The following is a 22,078-nucleotide window of genomic DNA, read 5'->3' on the forward strand; positions in this document are numbered from 1 at the left end:
GAATTGCCTGCTTATCTTAGAGATGTGCTCTCGGAGATGATGTGGTAACAGGATACAAGAGCACTAGAAGTTGCCTAAGCCAAATAGAACTGAGTTGAGAACTTGGACTCTCCCAGCATAAGAGAGATACTGGGATGGGCAACTAATGAACAACTGCTGCAGTTTAAGGATAAGAGCACCATACATGTCAGCATGGAGCCTAGAAGCATGGATGGGAATCCCTAAGTTCCTGAATGGGAAGACACCTTCCTGCAGACTGGTAGCTTGCAAGATGAGTTGTTTAACCTCTTCACTAACTCCTCCAAAATAGATCTCAGTCTTATCCAGGTTAGCAGTCAGGCCAGACCAGGTTGAGAAGTGGGCAAGCTCTGTAGTGGCTTTAGAAACAGTAGGCAGGTCACCCCTAAGGAAGATCATGAGATCATCAACAAATACAAGGCGAGTAAGGCCAAGCTTAACACACTTTGGATGAAAAGAAACATTGGGTGTGCTGCATAAGTGCCTAAGTTTCCTAGACAAGAGTTCCATGCTAAGGACAAAAAGATCAGGAGAAAGAGGGTCCCCTTGCCTAACTCCACTTTGTCCTTTGAAGAACCCATGGTTTAACCCATTGACTTTGATAGTAAACCAAGATCCCGTAATTCAACCCATAATCCATTTGACAAACAGGGAAGGGAAGCCCAACCCAGCTAACATTTGATGGATGAATGGCCACTGGAGTGAATCAAAAGCCTTGCTAATGTCCACCTTGAGCATACATCAAGGAGTGACCCCTTTCCTTTGATACCCGTTGACAAGGCTTTGGGTAAGCATGACATTCTCAAATATATTTCTATCTTTGATGAATGCTGCTTGCTCCTCCCCCACCAGACCAGGCATAAGATCTTGCATTCTCAGAGTAATTATTTTAGTCACTGTTTTATAGATGATAGAGCAGCAAGAAATTGGCCTGAAGTCTTTGACATAATGAGGGGTAGAATATTATTATTATTCTTATTATTATTGTAAGATCATAGATCCATATTAGAATCTCTAATAAAAATTAAATTATCTCATAATTTGTCATTTAGGTGATCTATCTAACATGCATGCTAATATGAAAGCATAAAAATGAAAGTATAAGGAAAAACAATTTCCTTACATTGATTTTATGGTAAAATGGGCACAAACTAGTTCACCTTACTAGTTTGTTCTTGAGCTATATGAATATGGAAGATCCTCCAAAAACCAACCTCCAAAGTAGAAGGTCTCCTTCCTTAATCCACCCAAGAACTTACCCAACAACCTTACTAATATTAATTAACTAGATATAAATAAGACTACCCTTGATAATAAATATTACTAACATCTTAGTAATAGAATTTTGATACTAACTTCTTAGTAAAATGATGCTTATGATTTTTTAGAGAGAAAGACCAATTATTTTTCACATGCAAACACACCAAAAGAAGTAGTATAAAAATGAACAACAATTGGAGTGTTTTATGGGTGAAAGTGGCGGGTGGAACTAGTGGAGTGAGGGAGTGCACTTGTTTTTATTTTTGTCCAATCTTATATCATATGCAAGTGATCATAAGATGACTTATGGAAGAACCAACAAGTAAAGTGAAATGATTATGTCTATAATCATCCACTACACTCCATTTACACGGTCCAATGTCCCATTTACGGGTCCATTTTGGTTCTTATATTTGTCGCACAAATACGTGTAAATTTTATTCAAACATCGTATCATGTTTAAATGCTTCTAATTAATTACATCTAAATCACTCCGTAAATATATGTGTACCGCTACACATATAGTTTACGTACCAATACTAATCACATTAGTCGATAATTAAATAATAATTTCCGTACCTCGAGTTCACAAATCGATATCTCTCTAAATCAATTTAATTGACTAACTCTTAGCCAATTTAATCAAGGGACTAATTTAAATTGTATCTCATACAATTAATTAGCTTTCGTGTTGGGGCTCGTTCCTTTAGGTGTGACCGAAAGGGATCATTTGAACACCATGATCTCACGACGATAACGTCAAACCCTAGTTGGCCAACCGTTACCGATATACGTTGATCAGCTAACTAGGATCAAATAAATAAATATCTGATGATATTCCTTTAATGAGATTTATTATGTAAACGCACTATTGTGGAGGACACTAACTCCAACAATCTCCCACTTGTCCGACACAAGGTGTGCGCTACCGATTCTCTTGTCCGTTTTAATCTCCCACTCAATGCAAGGTGTCTTTCAGGTCGCACTTGCACACGAACATATTGCGAGTGGTTTTCTCGATCGGGAGTGTGACTACCTGACCGGAAAAATCTCTCACAGATTACTTCCGAGCGTGGCCACACATTTGTAGTCATTAACTCCTCGAGTGGCCTTGAGATATAGTTACCCAACGTGGGTGGACAATTCCTGTATGCCCTATCTATCCTATTGCACAATACAGCTCACCATGACCTAGTAAATGCCCTTTTGGCCTCCTTTCACGGCACGACCTAGGACAAAAACCAAAGTCAATCGGAAACTGCACCTGCTCAGATAATAGTCTCCAGTCAAAAGAATCGACTCATTAGAACATCTTAGAGATCCCCGCCACGACCAGGCGTCTATAATATAACTTAGGGACTCTCTAAACGGTCACTGTCCGGCAAAGCGTCACACACTCTGCCTATGTAATCGACCAATCATCACATATGACCTTATCGTGTTCAACAACCATCAATCGACTTACAATCTAGTCACTCCGAGACGTCACCTCATTAAGTGACTAGGGACAAAATACAATGTTCATCTTATTCACTTGAATATTGTTCAACATTGTCTCCACAACTTATTCAGATAAACAAGGTATTCATGTTTTCAGTCAAACTGAATAATTGAGTTCTTAAGAGACTCAAACAATGAATGCGATCATCACTTATGTAAATATCAATACTCTTTCCAATATTTGCATAACGATCTACAACAATTAAGGTATACTGCTCAATCACATTGAGATAACATAACCATCATGTCTACCTTATGGCAACGGCTTTGGTTAGAGGATTAGCAACAATTGTATCACTCTAATTTCCATTACTATTTTCCTTTGTTCTATGCAATCTTTTCATCACATAGAGCCTTTCTAAGTACATGTCTAAACAAGTTTTTAGACTCTGGTTCTAAAGCCAGTCAAACACTCCCACTGTTTTCACAGTCTCTTGGGATACGATATTCGGCTAACAGAACTACTCTAGTCCCATTAAATTCCGGTTATCAACTATCTCTCTTACAACATCGGATGCTGTAATGTACTTAGCTTTTCGTTCATGATTTGTACGTATAACACTTATACATACACATTCTTCATATGACATCTTTTATGTATGACTCCTCATACATATCTTCTTTATACATATATAACTTCTTATACATATATGTATAACTTCTTATACATATTATTCTTTATGCACATAACACTCTTACATGCTAACCATTCCTTAACGAGGCCCATAACATCTTATAAGCATAGTAATGTTTCCGTGTAATCCTTTTACACAAAATTCATAAATTCCTCCAAACTATAAGAGTAAATCCTCAGTGCTTCTCAAGTACTCAAGGATGCTCTTGATAATCATCTAGTGACACTGACTAGAAAATGATTGGTAATGACTTCTCATATTCTCAACATGATAAGTCCCGACGAGAGAAGCTTTTAGCATATTTAATAGATCCTGTAGCGGAAGCACAAGAGATCGTATTTATTGTTCAACAACTTGAACGAGTCAAGAATCTTATCACATAAGTCTCTTGACTAAAATGCTAATATCCATGGAGATATATCTCATTAGATCTGGATATTTAAGAAGCGCCATGATACTGTCAATTATTCATCCGAGAATATTTCTAGTCACTAATATGTCAAACACATATTTAGACTAAGAAACATCACCTTAGCTACATTTCTAGTCACTAATATGTCAAACACATATTTAGACTAAGAAACTAACTTTAGCTCCCACTAAACTCCATGTATCATAATGGTACCTCAACACTCGAATAATACCATTTTAATAGACTACATGATTGAACCCAAAGTTCCAACTCTTTGACGTATATAGATCACTTAGCATTGACAACATCAACAAAACTTCTCCCAAGGAGAAAGTTTCATTATTTATTTGCTGAATCTCATCCTCATGAGAAGCTATATTGCTAAGAACATACGAATTGATAAAGGCATCTGGGTTGTCATAAACTCTTTATAACAAGCCCAAATTTTAAACATCTTATGTAACCTTTACGACAAGATCAAGGTAACCAACCAAAGTATTCACCTTAAATCAAGTCTCGAAAACATCTCGTGTTTCCTTCCTTATAGCATCATGTGCAAGGAGATCAATTCGAATTGCATGGTGACACGTCATCACATAGAGTTCATACTATAGAAAAGCCTTTGATGAGGGTTTATGATTCGTCACTTTTAAAAAGTAACGCAATATTATCTCAAAATTATCTCCTTATAACCACTGAGCCACAATAAAGAACGTCTTCTTGCATTGTACTCACCACTGAGCCTCAATAAATAACGTCTTCTTGCATTGTACTCAGTTTGTGAGTCTTGGACTTCCGCAAGTTCAAAATTTCTCCCACTCTGTCTTCCAGAAAATGAAAATCTTTCTGGAAAGACAGTATTATGAGCCACAAATTCTTTGTTCTTGTTTTGGAGGAGTAAAAACCATGTGGTTTAATTTTGGATAACCCTCACAGATACACAAATTGGTTCTGAACATAAACATTTATGATCCCAAATGTATAAAAAGACAAGTTAGGGACTCTCCCTATCCATATCTCATATGGAGTCATTAAGGCTATCATAGTCGGGTTTTAAACTTTTAGTGAGAAAATAGCTTACAAATTTGCGAAAAACCTCAAACTATATCTCATAAAATTCGGTTTATATACTTGACTATACCATACTCTACGGTGTCCCAAGGAGAAGGTATTATGTGAACTGGTTCACAACCTTCTTAGTGATTATCAAGATCATTACTTGATATTACCCATTTGATCTTCAAAGTCATTACCTTGAAACTTCCGATCAACATCTTGATCTTGACGTGCTTTTGGTTTACTACTTCATTTTGAAAATATTCCACGTTTCAAAAATCACTTTTATGTCTTATTAAATAGATACGAGGTTTTCATATCTACTTAACATTACGGTAAAAGTAACCAAGTATGTATATTACCAACTATCAGCCTTACACATCCGTATGTATATGGTCAATCACCTCACTATTGTGTTTCTTTTCTACAAAAGAAAACATAATACATGCACACATACCATAAGACTCACAATCAAATGGTTGTTTAATGTGCTTTTCGTTTACTCGTTTGAAACGAATTTACTTGAGGTTTGATCAATTGGGTTCACCAGATTAGAGACTTTAAAATCTATAAGATAGTATAACATTTAGTTTTCGTGAAGAATGTAAAATTCCTCTAACTTAAGTGGTCTAAACCAACCACCAAGTTATCATAGGAGTAGGTATAACATTTTGTTTTAAATCACATGAGTGATGCCTTCTATGTATAAACATAGATGATTACATTCTTTTAACCAAATTTAGGTGCATTTGTCCCTATCGAAATCATTGCTACTCTAGCACCATTTCTTTACAAAAATGTCCTATGCTAAACGTCTTACGTTTTATCAATTTATGTAAACTTCTTTACAAAGAAATGACCCGTACTTGGTATCTCATACCAAGATAGTGGAACTAGCCTATCCATTGAGTAGATGTCTCTTTCAACTTTATTCTTATCGCATACATCTAGGGTTGATACTTCTTAACTCCCACTCACTTTCACATTCCTCTTTGCTTCAATCAAGCAAAAATGAATCTCATGAAGACCTCTCTTCATGTCATTCGTGATATTTTATACACTTCGTAAGAGTGAATTACTATAAAGTGAGTGTAACATGTGGCAAAATCTCAACTTCTTGCGAAATTGGACTACCTAACCGTTCAATTGTTATCATATGCCTAAAGTCTTTAGCGCATAAACAATCGGTTTGGCCTTTCTCGAAGTGAGCCATTTGACGGTATCATATTGGAGTATTATAAGTATTTTTGAAAACTCTTTTCGTAAACTTTTGAATTACACTTGAGTAATTAAAATTAATATGTCATCATCATGACGGAGGTGTCACTTCCGAAATCAAGACTCTCTTAATAAAATGTGACTTCCTTTTAAACTCGTAATATGAGTTTGCAACATAAAACCCCTTTTAATATGTATGGACGTTAAGTTGTATAATAATCGCAAAAATCGTTGTAAGCTTATGTAGGTGAATTTGTAAATCATGTTACCAATCATTGCTACCGAATTCCTTCAAAGAAACCGCTTCCAATAAAAGAACGAAACGAGTATAAAAATAAATAGAGGATGAAAGGAGGATGAAGTGCGCGATGCCATAGTAAATTCATTAATGCAAAAGAACGAAAAATAGGAAAAATTAACATTCAATGTTTTAAAAATACTTGTGAAAAACATGTTCAACAAGTTTTAACATTTATATAATGATCTCCCACTAAATTATATGAATGATTCCAAGACCCAAATTTTAAACAAAAATGAGCATCGCTTGGGCGAAACATCCCATAATTGTGTAAATTCGGTAAGTCACGTTGACTAATTCTACCTCTAGAACTCTTGGTCGACGAATTTCCTTAAATCCATCTACTAGCCCCGGAACACAATACCGTCTTATATCCCGTTGAGTCCAACCAATTTTGGCGTGTGATAACCGCATACCACCCTACTTACTCAAGGTAAAAAGAGAACACCCCGCTTGGGCGAGCGTGACTCTAATGAACAAGAGATTCATAGGTGTTACTAATTGGTAAGGCTAATCTCAATTTTAGTTATCTGAGAGATCTTTTCAATTTAGTCATAAATTCCCTATAAGTGAACTAAGTTGGCGAATGTAATTGACGTGAATTGACAACCGCGAAAATAAAATGCATGTGTATGACGATTTTGGCATGCGCGAAAATAAAACAAGCAAACAAGTAAGCATATGAATAAATCCTAGTATGGCCATCTAGTTAATAAAAACTAGTCTATTACATTTCGGAAACCAACTCCTTGGTCCCTTGCCTCTTCATTCTAAAAGTGGCTCTTCCTTGTGGGATTTGAAACACCTTCCAAAAATAAACTCCGTCTTGATGTAATCCGTCTTTTGGATACGCCGGTAAAAATAACTATTACAATTGAATTACATAGCTATTCCTATTATACATTAATTAATAAAATAAATAAAACTATTAATTAATTACAAACCGACGATACGAGATCGTATTTAATTTCAAACAAATCGATATTCCCATTCATTTCGGGTAATAACGATTAAAATTAACTAGGCCATACTAGGTACAAAAAGCCAACTTAAATAAATATGCTTAAAATGCTGTAAAATGATGCCAAAATCGCCCTATCTATCAATTGTTGGTATCCATCTCGGTTTTTGTGGATTTAATCGATTTTTAACATGTAAAAATCAATAATCAACTCTTAATTCTTATTTAAGTCCAAAATAATTGTCCAAACTATTTTGAACCTCAAAATTAGTCCTCACTAATTTTATGATAAATAATTAGTTTGATTTGGTGATATTTTGCTAATTTAATCGGTAAAATCATAATATTTAAGTAAAAATCCAAAATAATTGAAAAATTACCCAAAAAATGAAACAAATTTTTTTAGTATTCTGGAACACTCCCAAGAACACCAAAATGTCAGAAAAATTGCCCAAAAATTCCGGATAAAATTTATAAAGAAAAAGATCGATATTTATCGGTTTTTAACCACTAAAACCAATAAACATCAAAACAAAGTGAAAACACACATGCAAAATCACTTTTAATATTTAAATAATATTTTTAAATGTACATAAATTTATCAAGAGCAGAATCAATTGTTTCAAAATTATGATTAATTAATTTGACTTTTATCGACTTTTATCTCATAAAATCAATAAACATGCAAAAAATTCGAACCAACCTTCAAATTTTTGCATACAATCAGTAGAAAACATGCATGAAATACCATAAAAAATCCATGCACCGAATCAACTTTTAATTATTTTTAGTCAATTTTTAACTAAAATACGGCATTTTGACTCGGTTTTCTACCAAAAATCATTAAAAATAGCAAAATAACTTCATAAATCACCAAAAAATACCACAAACCTTTTGATATCAGTAGGTATGCATGCCTCAAAAATTTCGTGCTAAAACCTCTTCTAACACAATTTTTGAGTTTTTATAAATTATCTCATAATTCATTAATATGCTTAAAATCAACATGCAAATTACAAGCCTATTTTCTGATAACACTTCAAAGATCATAGATCCATATTAGACTCTCTAATAAAAATTAAATTATCTCATAATTTGTCATTTAGGTGATCTATGTAACATGCATGCTAATATGAAAGCATAAAAATGAAAGTATAAGGAAAAACAATTTCCTTACATTGATTTTATGGTAAAATGGGCACAAACTAGTTCACCTTACTAGTTTGTTCTTGAGCTATATGAATATGAAAGATCCTCCAAAAACCAACCTCCAAAGTAGAAGGTCTCCTTCCTTAATCCACCCAAGAACTTACCCAACAACCTTACTAATATTAACTAGATATAAGTAAGACTACCCTTGATAATATGTAAATATTACTAACATCTTAGTAATAAAATTTTGATACTAACTTCTTAGTAAAATGATGCTTATGATTTTTTAGAGAGAAAGACCAATTATTTTTCACATGCAAACACACCAAAAGAAGTAGTATGAAAATGAACAACAATTGGAGTGTTTTATGGGTGAAAGTGGCGGGTGGAACTAGTGAAGTGAGGGAGTGCACTTGTTTTTATTTTTGTCCAATCTTATATCACATGCAAGTGATCATAAGATGACTTATGGAAGAACCAACAAGTAAAGTGAAATGATTATGTCTATAATCATCCACTATACTCCATTTACACGGTCCAATGTCACATTTACGGGTCTATTTTGGTTCTTATATTTGTCGCACAAATACGTGTAAATTTTATTCAAACATCATGTCATGTTTAAATGCTTCCAATTAATTTCGTCTAAATCATTCCGTAAATATATGTGTACCGCTACACATATAGTTTACGTACCAATACTAATCACATTAGTCAACTAGTACACATTTAATAATTAACTGCTTAATCATTAATTCCCGTCTCAAATAATTTATTATTCAATTATCGCATAATTAAATAATAATTTCCGTACCTCGAGTTCACAACTCGATATCTTTCTAAATCAATTTAATCGACTAACTCTTAGTCAATTTAATCAAGGGACTAATTTAAATTGTATCTCATACAATTAATTAGCTTTCGTGTTGGGGCTCGTTTCTTTAGGTGTGACCGAAAGGGTCCAGCTGAACACCGCCGTCTCACGACAGTAACGTCAAACCCTAGTTGTCCAACCGTTACCGATATACGTTGATCAGCTGACTAGGATCAAATAAATAAATATTTGATGATATGCCTTTAATGAGATTTATTATGTAAACGCACTATTGTGGAGGACACTAACTCCAACAATTATTATTATTATTATTATTATTATTATTATTATTTTTTTGCAAGAAAGTTATAATCCTTTTATTCATCCACAAGGGGAAAAAATAAAAAGGATATACATCTCAACAAAAAATATATCCACTATGCCTAACAGAGGTAAGGCTAAGGATGAGTGAGATTTCTTACAATTCGACTATTATCAGGACAAACATGTAGTAAATTTACACTACTAGCGAACTTAATGCTACGAACAAGCTGATCAGCCGAGCGTTCTTTACCCGTAAAAATTCTCAGATTCCTCTCCTTCCAAATAGTATACACAACAGTAGTTAGACAACATAGAAACCAAGCGCATTTCCAGTGTCTCCTACTACTCCTCAGTTGGCACCAGATCAATTCTTGTTGAAACTTACAGGTTCTGCCAGGGATTCCCATCCACTGCAGTAAACTCATCCAGATTTGACTAGAAAATTTACACTTGAAAAATAAGTGGCCGTGGGATTCATTAGCCTGTTTACAAAGGCTGCATCTATTAGGAATCATAATCCCTTTAGTGCCCAGCAAATCCACAGTTGCAAGCCTGTGCTGACTAGCAAGGGAAGCTATAACCACATGCCTAGGTATAACCGCACGACAATGAAGAGCTTTTAACCAAGGGAGGCAAGGATATTTAGGTCGAAACCAATGATATGCTGCCTGGATATTAAATTTGCCATCCTTGACCCAGCTATGCAGTAATGCTTTTGCATCAGGAATAGAGGCAGTGCAATGGACCATCTCATCCTTAACACAAAGAATACTCCTATAGCTTTCAGAATGATGAGACTTACTGACAGCTTCCCAAATAGTAACAGTAGAAAGATTGTAGGCTTTATTCCAAGCAGACCAAGCCCCATGTTGATTATAATCTAAAACCCAAATCCATTTGGCCATAAGAGCTTTGTTCCAGAAAAGAACTTCTTTAACATCAAACCCCCCTTCCTCCCTAGGAGAACAAAAACTAGACCAGCTTTTCATGACTAAACGTCTTTGATGCTCCTCAATATTCCAGAAAAAATCCTTACACATTTTATTAATCTTTTTAATGATACTTTTGGGAAGCAAGGCACTTGCACACCAGAAGTTTTCTAGCCCAAAAATAACAGAGGTAAGCAATTGGAGTTTACCAGCATAAGAGAGTATTTTTGAAGACCAATGTTTCAAAGAGTGCTGAATTTTCCTGATCAAAACTCCATACATATCAACAGTTGTTCTAGCAGTGTTCAGAGGAAGGCCAAGGTACCTGAAGGGAAAACTGCCTTCAGAAAACCCAGTCTCCAGCAAGATTTTGTTCCTAATATCAGCCTTTACACCTCCAAAATATATCTCCGTTTTATCTGTATTGGCTTGAAGACCAGACCAAGCAGCATAATTTTTCATAGAGTCTAGAACAGCTATGACTGAGGGGACATCACCCCTGGTGAAGACCATGAGGTCATCAGCAAAAATTAAGTGAGTGAGCCCAATCTTGCAACATTTAGGGTGGTAGGACACCTGAGGATTTCTGCAAATGACTCTTAGATATCTTGATAGTATCTTCATGCTAAGGACAAACAAATAGGGAGAAAGAGGATCACCCTGTCTTATCCCACTTTCCCCTTGAAAGAACCCATGAACTATCCCATTTATCTTCAAAGAAAACCAGGAACTTGAGACACATCCCATGATCCAGGAGATAAAAAGAGGAGGGAATTTATAAGCAGCAAGCATGGCTTCAATAAACTTCCACTGAAGTGTATCAAAAGCTTTCCTTATGTCTACCTTTATAAGGCATCTAGGAGTGAGATACTTTCTCCCATACCCTTTAACTAAGGACTGAGATAGCATGATGTTTTCATGTATGTTTCTACCCTGAACAAACGCAGCTTGCTCGTAACCAATCAGATGAGGAAGAGTGCTCTGCAATCTTTTGGATAGGACCTTGCTAATAGTTTTATAAAAAGTCGTACAGCAAGAAATAGGCCTAAAATCAAGAACAAATTCACACACCTTCTTCTTAGGAATTAAAGCAATCAAAGTAGAGTTAGCTTGTTTACTCATTCTCCCAGTGGTGAAGAAAGAATTGGCAGCTTTACAGAAGTCAGCACCCACTAAGTCCCAGTTGTCTTTAAAAAACGCAGATGAAAACCCATCAGGACCTGGGCTTTTGTCTGATCCTATAGCAAATAAAGCATCTCTAATTTCATCAGATAGGACAGGCTTTATGAGATCAGCCATATTGTGATCAGGGACACAAGAGCCTTGCTGGATAAAATCAACATCAATAGGAGAAACTTCATGGTGAGTGCCCAACAAATGCTGATAATAATCCACAAAGCCAGCAGCAACATTATGTAGTCCTTCTTTATCCTGGCCCAACCTATCTTTTATATGTCCCAAAATTTGGTGTTGAGTTCTCTCATGAATTTTAGCATAGAAATACTTGGAAGAGCAATCATTATAAGCAATATTATGAATTTTAGCCTTCTGCTGGAGGATGGACTTTTCTATCCTCTTAAACTTGCAATACCTCTGAATCAGCTCCCTCTCAGCAGCAATGAGATCAGGAGAAAGGGGATTTGCTTGCAAATGCACCTGACAGGTAGAAAGCTCCTTTTTAAGGAGTTTAACCTTTCTAGAAATACTAGAATAATGAGTCTTATGCAGCTTTTGAAGCCCACCTCTGACACTTTTGAGCTTTGCAAAAAACTTAAACTGGAGAGATCCAACCACTGGAGCCTCCCAAGCAGTAGTTACAGTATCCTTATATTGGGGGTGATCCATCCAGCAATTAAGAAAACTGAATCTACTCTTTCTAGGAGGATCATCAAAAACAGTCACCACCACAGGGGAGTGGTCAGAGACCCCTGAGGCCATGAAATTTGCAGAAGTGGCAGGGAATTTGAGCAACCAGGAAGAATTGGCCAAAGCCCTATCCAACTTTGACCAAACCCTGGTAGAAGCATCTTGTTTATTAGTCCAAGTGAGTCCACACCCTGAACCAGTAACATCATCCAAGCAACAGTCATAAAGGCAAGAATTAAAATCCAAAATGTCTGCTAAAACAGGAGAAGAATTACTAATTCTCTCATCAATATCCCTTACTACATTAAAGTCCCCAAGCACGATCCAAGGACCCACTGAGGCTTTAAAATTGACCAAATTTGTCCAAAGATTATCCCTAGCTCTAGCCTCATTGTAAGCATAGACCATAGTCAAATGGAATTTTTGACAAGTAGCATTATGATATATCTCACAATGGATACATTGAGCTGTAATAGTAAGAGGGACCACCACCACTGTGGAAAGATTCCATAAGAGCCAGATTCTGCCATTTTCATGAGAATCATAATTGCAACAAAACTTGTAGGTACCAAAATAACTTTGAAGAATTTTTTTTGCATTTTTCCTTTTAATTCTAGTTTCCAGGATACCCATAATATCCAACTTATTCATCCACAAGAAGTCCTGAACTTCTTGTAATTTGAGGGGATCATTGCCCCCCCTAATGTTCCAGGATGCAATCTTCATGTACTACCTTTATCAGGAGGCTCCTCTTCCCCTAAAGTAACTGTCTCCAAATCCCCATGAGTACTTAGCTGCTCAGAACCCTGGACAAGATGCTGATCAGCAGCAAGCACATGCATATCCTCAGACATCAAAGTGAATCCTAGCTGTGCTAGCTCTTCAACTTCATCACCAGTTTCATTGCCCATCTGTAAGGGAAATGTTGCTTCTTGACTAGGCCCATCTGTGCCAGGGACAATCTCTCCCTCCTCCAAAGAAGATAGAGGAGCAAAAGTATTAGTAGAGGGTAAAACCAGAACAGTTCCTGATGTGGATGAGCTATCTCTCTTCAAGGCTATTTGAGAATCACTCATCACATCCTTCTTGCTGCATACTGAGTGCTTTACAGCAATCTGAGTGGGAGAGACTGAATCAGAGGGAAGTGGAGTTGAACCTAGCTGACATCATTCTGAGTCCAACTTTCCTTCAGTCTGATCAGTGCTCACCCCCTTAGATGCTGAGGTACCACCTAGCAAGCAAGGAGAAGTGGCCACAATAGCAGGAGAAGTAGTGACAGTCACAGTTTGAGAAAGTCGAGCAGCTGCAGGTTTAGACTTAGGCTTGTTCTTCTTGCATGTTTGCAGAACATGACCTAATTTCCCACAACCTGAGCAAAAGTGAGGCAGCCACTCATACTCAACCCTCTGAGTAGAAGGACCAAAAGGGGTATTAAGGGCTATTTCCAAAGGCAAAATGGAGGCAAGATCCACTTCAATTAGGACTCTAGCAAAGGAAAGCTTAGCCTTGCTAGTAGTTGGCTGATCTGCAAACATAGGCCTGCCAATTTTGCTAGCCATCTTACTAAGAACCTTACTTGACCAAAGGTAAGGATCAAGATCAGGGAAGAGCACCCAAGTGGGGACAGTGGTTACCCTCTCCATCTGGAAAGAGAAAGAGGGATGCCATTGCTTAAGAATTAAGGAGTAGGATCCAACTTTTCAAGGCCCATCCCTGAACACATTATTCATTTCCCCCTCTGAAAAGAACCTGAAACTAAACCAACCCTTCTTGTAATACTGAACCACAGGGGATGCCAAATGAGACCAAGCTTTAGTAACAAACTCAGTGATGTGCTTTAGGGTAGGCTTAGACCCAATCAAATGCCCCATAAGAGTATATTTCCAGATTTTTAGTTCCTCAGCGATATCATCAAGTTCAACATCAATTTCCATGGCAGATTTACTCTGTTCATGAAAGAACAAACTCATACCCACTTGATTTTTAGGCTTTGCAACTTCAGACCAAGTAGGTTTAGCCTTTGAGTCACCATTATTTTCCGTACTCACACCAGACTCAGACGAATTCGGAATCACAGCAGCAGTAGGAACAATAATAGCAGGGACAACAGGAGAGGGAACATCAGGAACAACAGGTACGACAGGAATTACAGGGGATACTGTATTCTCAGAAACAGGGTTTATAACAGAACCAGATTGTTCAACAATTGGGGACGAAACCACACAATTAATTGAATTTGTTGGTGAATTCTTGGAATTAGGGTTACAATTAGGGTTACCCTTAGGCGAAGATCGAACAACTTCAACAATTAGGTCATTCAACAATATGGGTTGTCGAATCGGAGAAGACGGAGGTTCATCAATTTGATCAAGAACAACAGAATTAGGTGTAAAAAGGTTATCTCCTTTTTTTACATTTGGTATTGAGTTTAAGGTGGTGGATGATTTGGTAAGTGAGGGTAAATTGGTCAATTTATGTCCTTTTTTTACATTTGGTATTGAGTTTGAAAAAAAATACGATTTTCGGTATAAGATTTGAAACAAAATTATCTTAGGTATAAAGTTTGAAAAATGAAGTTATACGAGGTATAAGTTATCAAATTACCCTTATTATTATTATTATTATTATTATTATTATTATTATTATTATTATTATTATTATTATTATTATTATCATCATCATCATCATCATCATCATCATCATCATCATCATCATCATCATCATCATCATCATCATCATCATCATCATCATCATCATCATCATCATCATCATCATCATCATCATCATCATCATCATCATCATCATCATCATCATCATCATCATCATCATCATCATCATCATCATCATCATCATCATCATCATCATCATCATCATCATCATCATCATCATCATCATCATCATCATCATCATCATCATCATCATTATTATTATTATCATCATCATCATCATTATATTTTTATTTCAGTTCAGTTCAAATCAGTTCAATTGATTCGGCTTCGATTCAGCTCTATTAAGTTGATTCGATTCGATTCGGCTCCATTAAGTTGATTGATTGATCAGATTCGATTCAGACAATTTCAAATCCAAAGAACAGGGCCAAAGGCCATGTTTTTTTAGACTTAATTTCAGCTCATTTTAATTCAGTTCAGCTTCATTCAGTTTAGTTAAGCTCTTCTCTTCGGTCCTGTTCTTTTGGACTAATTTCAGCTTATTTCAGTTCAGTTCAGCTCAATTCAATTCAATTCAGTTCAGTTAAGCTCTTCTCTTCATGAATTAATACGAAGTAAAAATAAAATAACATAAGAGATATGAATATATACAAGAGATATAGTTTTACTGAAACTACTATTACTTCGCTATCCATGTTGTCATATTATTACTTTATCTAGCTACTCAAGTTGCTACTATTGTTACTCTCACTGTCCCCAAAACTAGTACTATTAAAAAATGAACAAATTATATAGACGTCACAACGATGATGTCTTTTTTAATTAAGGAAAATCATGTTTTTTTTTCTTTGTTTTGTCGCAGCTTTTCAATTTATGATTGTACTTTTAAATTTTAATTGTTTTTTCCAAGTCAATTATTTTCCTATATTATATTATGAATTTTTGTGCATAGTATTAGTTTACTAATACTAATACTTGTACATAGAATTTTTGTACATATAACTATAAGTAAATGATATACTATATATGTGTTTCCGGTAAAACAATTTATAATGTTATTAGAAATTAATGTATTATAAGTCGCGATAACTACGTATGTTGTACGCATACACTTCCTTGCAATACGTGTTGGATTGTTGACGTTGCTCTCTGGAGGCTCGAGCTTCGGTCAGTATAAGTGTGGAAATATCTTCACATATAATCTTCTCGTATATATGATTCCGATATTTATCTTGTGTATATTTCGTTACCTTTTCTTGTATTTTACCTTTTAATCAATCTTATCTTGGGTTAGTAGTTACATGTGTTGAATTCTGGAATAATGTTTTTCTAAACATAACTTATATAACTAAGGTTTTGCTAGATCCACCATAACCCTCATTCGGATAAACTGTCATTCTAGGGTTTACCATGTATGTGTGTATATAATGTCAGCCTTGTACCTCGTTTTAGATCATCAATAATATACAACACATTTGCCCCTTCTTCTTTGTTCATTATTTATCGTTTTTCATGGTATCATTGGAGCAGGTTTGACCCTCGCATCCGCCATCACAAAACAATAACAGAAAACAGCATACCACCAATTTAATTTATTTGCTATCGACGAACAACGGAGACGACATCAATCAATCCAAGGGCGGCGACGGTGGCGACAAGATGATCACACCATCATCGTCCCCGCTGTATATCCATCCTTCCGATAGCCCTAGTTTGTCCCTGACACAAACAAAATTCAATGGCGATAATTATCATTTATGGGCTGCTGTAGTTTGTAACGACCTCGACGCTAAAATAAGTTGGGGTTCGTCGATGGATCCGTCAAGAAACCCGCAGAAGCAGATTCTTATGAATCCGTAGCATGGCATCAGTGCAACGCGATGGTCAAAGCGTGGTTGCGGACTGCCATTGATGCGAATTGCATCCCGGCATCACCTTTTCGGGCACGGTCACCGAAAGTTGGAGTGAGTTGAAAGAGCATTACTCGGCAGGGAATGCTCCTCGTGTTCATCAACTCAAAAGCGATCTGACGGAGAGCAAACAAGGCACTCGATCTGTGGTTGAGTATTATACCGGGTTAAAGACAATATGGGATGAGTTGGTTAATTACAGCAAGGTACCTACGTGTACCTGTGGAGCAGACGCAACCTTGACAAAGGAGCAGCAGGAGGAGAAGGTTCACCAATTTATTATGGGTCTCAACATGGAATTGTATGCCCATATTCGATCGAACCTACTGATGGAAGATAACCTCACCTCCTTAAGTCAAGCATATGTGCTTGTATTAAGAGAGGAACGCCACAAAGCTGTGACTCGCATTCAAGAAGAGAAAACAGAGGTTGCCATGGCAGTAAGAACAAGTGGTGGACGTGGAAGAGGCAATTCCTTGACAATCGAAGAGACGGATGCAGAACTACCACCAAGGTGTACTTATTGCAAGAAATAATATCATACATAAGATACTTGTTATGAGAAACATGGGTACCCGTCAGGAGGCCGAGGCAAGGGAAGACGTGGAGGACGCGCCTATGGACGTGGCGGCAGAGAATCTGCCAATTCACAGCAGGTGGCGAATGCAGCAACCACCGATGAAGCAAAGTCCTCAAAGTCGAATTTCACGAATGACGTAGTAGAACAATTACGCAATCTTCTCGCTGCAAAACAAGAAGGTAGCAAATTATCAGGTATGAATAATATACAATTGACTAAATGGATGCTTGATAGTGGTGCTTCACACCACATGACGGGTTCACGTGAATTACTTAGTTGTATATGGCGAGGAGTACCATCGACAGTGGGGCTATATGATGGTTCTCAAATTGTTGCGCAGGAACATGGGAAAGTCGTCTTAAATACGACATTCGAACTCAAGGATGTTTTATATGTTCCATCATTGACTTGTCACCTCATTTCTATACAACAACTTATTCGTTAAAACAATTTTGTTGTGATTTATCATTCTAATTATTGTGTAATACAGGACCAGTCTACGAAGACAAAGATTGGACGGGGTGAGCAGCAAGACGGAGTATATTACATGACACGAGTGGAATAAAAGGCAGCAAGGACAACCGTTGTTAATGGATGGGTATGGAATCGAAGATTAGGTCATCCGTCTGGAAGTATTTTACCTTTTTCGTCAAGTTTAATTCAAACCAATTCAATTCTGCATCCAGATTATGTGTGTGATCCTTGTTGTCGGGCGAAACAAACCCCTTCCAGTTTTAAGCCTGATAATAAACGTAGTGCATTTTTGTTTGTATTAATTCATTGCGACATTTAGGAGCCATATCATGCTAGTAGTTTATCCGAGGCACATTATTTCTTGACAGTTGTTGATGGCCATAGTAGAAGTGTTTGGTTCATCTTACGGAGGATAGAGGAGAAGTGGGTGATTTAATGAAAACTTTCGTGAAAAAGGTACTAACTCAATTTGGAAAACAAGTAAAAATAGTGGAAAGCGATAAAGGGACCGAATTTATTTCGAGACCGTTAAAATTTTTTTATAAAAAAATGGGATGATTTTCCAAGCTAGTACTACTGACACTGTGAACCCCCGCAAAATCGCTAAGAAAATATAATAAGAAAATGCGGAATTTTAGAAATTTTTTGAAACTTTTTAAAGTTTAAAGGGCGGGTTCAATAAAACCTACAACATGGATAAAATATGCGGAAATAAAATTAAGTTTATACAAACGTGATAGTCAAAGATGGGAAAAAATATATCCCTCAAATGACAACACGATAAAGGGTGAGTCTAATTAATCCTACTAGATAGACTACTAATGCAAGGTGCTCGCTAGCTCACACGTCTAAACCCCACCTATGCATCTTCACAAACCTGTCATTCATGTAAACATGAAAGTCACAGTCACTGGGGACTAACTCAAGGTTCTCCCAGCCACAAGTTATCAAAACAAACATAACAAGAAACTCAAATAGGTAAATCATGTAAGATACTTACAAATGACACGAATATCAAAATTTATATTTAAACATGACAATTAAATGAGATGGAACAAGATAGGTCAATATAGCATGATAAAGACTTAACTATTCATGTGAGATAATTAAATAATATGAAAGACCAGAATACGGTCAAGACAAAAGCACGCATTTCAAGGAAATATGACATAGATATGAGATTATGATTCAAATCATATGAAGTAGATGAGTAAGGGATCAACCAATACAAAATACGTGGATGGAAACCATAGCCATTACTTTGAAAACCTCTTAACAACCATTGCACGGGACGTGGCTACTAATGTCACATTCATACTTATGGCTTGCATCTCACCATAAGAACGTATGGGAACATCAATCCCGGCGATCATATCGTAACTAGAAGGCTTGCATCTCACCTCTAGTATCCGATAGGACCAAGACTCTTACATTCAACCACATAAGACGTAAACTCTCGTGTCGAAAGACATATGCAAATGACCATAACCAAGCAAGACATTTACTACTCTTAAACTAAATTTTCCCTGGGTAGGACTACGGTAATAATACGGTCCTAGTCTAAACCTGGCCAGACTCTCGGAATGCACATTTCCGATTCAACATGCGGCAGAATCAGCCCGCATCCAAGACTCGATGACAAAATGACACTACAACTATTTGTCACCTGCGCCACGAATTATGCCACGGGAATTTATATTTCGTGGCTAAAATCTGCTTAGCCACGGGACAAATTTATTCATTATTTTGAAAAAACTTTTATGCCACGAGATAACTTTTCCTGTGGCAAAAAGTCACTTGCGCCACGAAATAGGCTACACCCGTGGCAAATAATCATTTTAGCCACGAACTATGTCACACCCGTGACGAAATTTTAATTAACCACGAATTGTTCCGTGGCAAATAAAATTTAGCCACGAATTAACAAACTCCCGTGGCGAGTATCTTTTCCGACTTAAATTAAGATATTTTCATGTTATGAAAAACCTAAAATCTAAAAGAAATTTAATCAAATATAAATAATATGAAAATGCATTTAAATATAAAATTTTGCAAACACTTTGATGAATTTAATTAATATTGTTTTATTGTTTTATTTACTGTAATAAGATTTTAAAATTTTATAAACTTATATGCAAGCAAAGAAAAGTTTATCGTCTACATTTTTTTATTCTTTTAGAAATCACAATTATGTTTTGCATGTTTTTCAAAACATTTCTAATTTAATAAATTTATTTTAATATATAATTCTTTTTATTAGAGTCGTGATTTTCTTTTAATTTTTTAATTAAAACAATATAATCTTGAATAACAATCTTAAATGACTGTATCTCAGTTAAAGACATAGTATATAAAATTTAAAAAAAAAAGTTATTTATCATCTATCTTTGATAATTCTAAAATTAACATATTGTCCAATTGGTTCATTCAAAATTTGATTTACAACGTTATTTGTAAGATATTTATAGAAAAATTTAAATTTGATATAAAATTTAACTTGCTGAGAAAAAAAGTTTGGGAAATTGTTTTTTAAGAGTGGAAAAAAAACGACAATTAGATTACAAAATTGATTATATAAAATAAGTGCGCAGAGAAGTGAAAGAAAAAAATGATCTCCCACAAATAAATTAAGAAAAAAAAAACATATCGGAAAAATTAGGAATATAAAAAATTCAAGGGTTAATTGATAAACAATACCAATATAAGGACCCTTTTTCATAATCAGTACCAACATAGTCAATAATAAGTAATCAATACTAAAATATTAACTTTTTACTACGATCGGTACTAAGTCGCCTGAAAATCTAATCTCAACCTACTTGAAAAAGTCCAAAAAGCCATCATTCAAGTACAAATCTCCACTCACCCACTTCTAAAATCCCTCTCTTAGATGAAAACACCTTTAAAGTAGGAACAAAATTAGAGTAAGAAGGCGACTTGATACCTATCGTAGAAAAAAGTTAATATTTTGGTAGTGATTACTAATTATTGATTATGTTGGTATTGATTATGAAAAAGATGACTAAAGTTGGTAGTTTATCAATTTACCCAAAATTCAATATGGAGAAATTTTTTTCATTGAAAATGAGTACATCACATGGAAAATATAGAAATTATAATAATTTAAAGTCACATGTGCAAATAATGTGAAAATTTTGAGAAAAAAAAAACGATAATTCATAACAAAGAGAAATCAGTTTAAGAAAATAAGCGATTCTGTTGTACGGCAGTGTTTTTCGTGTTTTTTGAGTAAAATGTGACTACTTTTTGGTTAATAGTGACCAATTTGGGGAAAAAAGACCTTAAGTTATAAAAAGTTGTCATTATTTTACCAAAAAATGGTTAATTTTTCATATCGTAGGTACGACGGTCATACAATATCATTTGCGTAAAAAAATATACGTAAAAATGAGTACAAGAGAAATGAAAATAAGAATGTCGATAAACTAAAGAAATAAAAAAATGTTAGGAAAACATGATTAAGTTTACTTTTTAGAGAAAATGGTTTTGCTAAGTTGAGCAAAAAAATGACGTGAAAATCATTAGTCGGGAGAGTAACATCGAAAATTTGATTGTTTTGGCCAAAATAATGTTTTTCCCGCAAAAAATCGTAAATCATGTAACATTTTTGTAATTAAATAGTATTAGAGGTAAATTTTGAAAGAAAAAAAATAAAATTAAAAGGATTCAAAGTACTAATTATATCAACAAAGTTAACTTTCAGTTTCGGTAACACATCAAAAGAACTCTACAGTTAAAGCGTGCTTAGGTGAGAGTAGTGTTGGGATGGGTGACCTCCTGGGAAGCCACTTTGATGCGCGCGAATGCATGACCGGTGAAACCAAAGAACGTTCAAATGAATCGATTTAACTAGTGAAACCAGTATCGAGATTGTCACGATTCCATATATGATAAAATATCGATCGTTAAAAAAATATTATTTAACATTTTATTTAATAAATTTTCATATATATTTTTAGCCACGAGAATTATTTTTTCGCC

At 35.5% G+C, this 22,078-nt stretch overlaps 1 protein-coding gene across 1 annotated transcript; it reads right to left on the reverse strand.

Annotated features, from left to right (window-relative positions):
• Window positions 1-63: 63 nt before the first annotated feature.
• Window positions 64-528, reverse strand: LOC141637464 (uncharacterized). Its single transcript, XM_074446941.1, has one exon. The coding sequence runs from the start codon at window positions 526-528 to the stop codon at window positions 64-66; it is 465 nt and encodes a 154-aa protein (XP_074303042.1).
• Window positions 529-22,078: the final 21,550 nt, after the last annotated feature.

The sequence above is a fragment of the Silene latifolia genome, unplaced genomic scaffold (assembly GCF_048544455.1).
Source record: "Silene latifolia isolate original U9 population unplaced genomic scaffold, ASM4854445v1 scaffold_112, whole genome shotgun sequence".
Lineage (NCBI taxonomy): Eukaryota > Viridiplantae > Streptophyta > Magnoliopsida > Caryophyllales > Caryophyllaceae > Silene > Silene latifolia.

Coding starts and splice junctions, on each gene's coding strand:
- LOC141637464 (XM_074446941.1), bottom strand. CDS start 528: ATGGAACTCTTGTCTAGGAAACTTAGGCACTTATGCAGCACACCCAAT.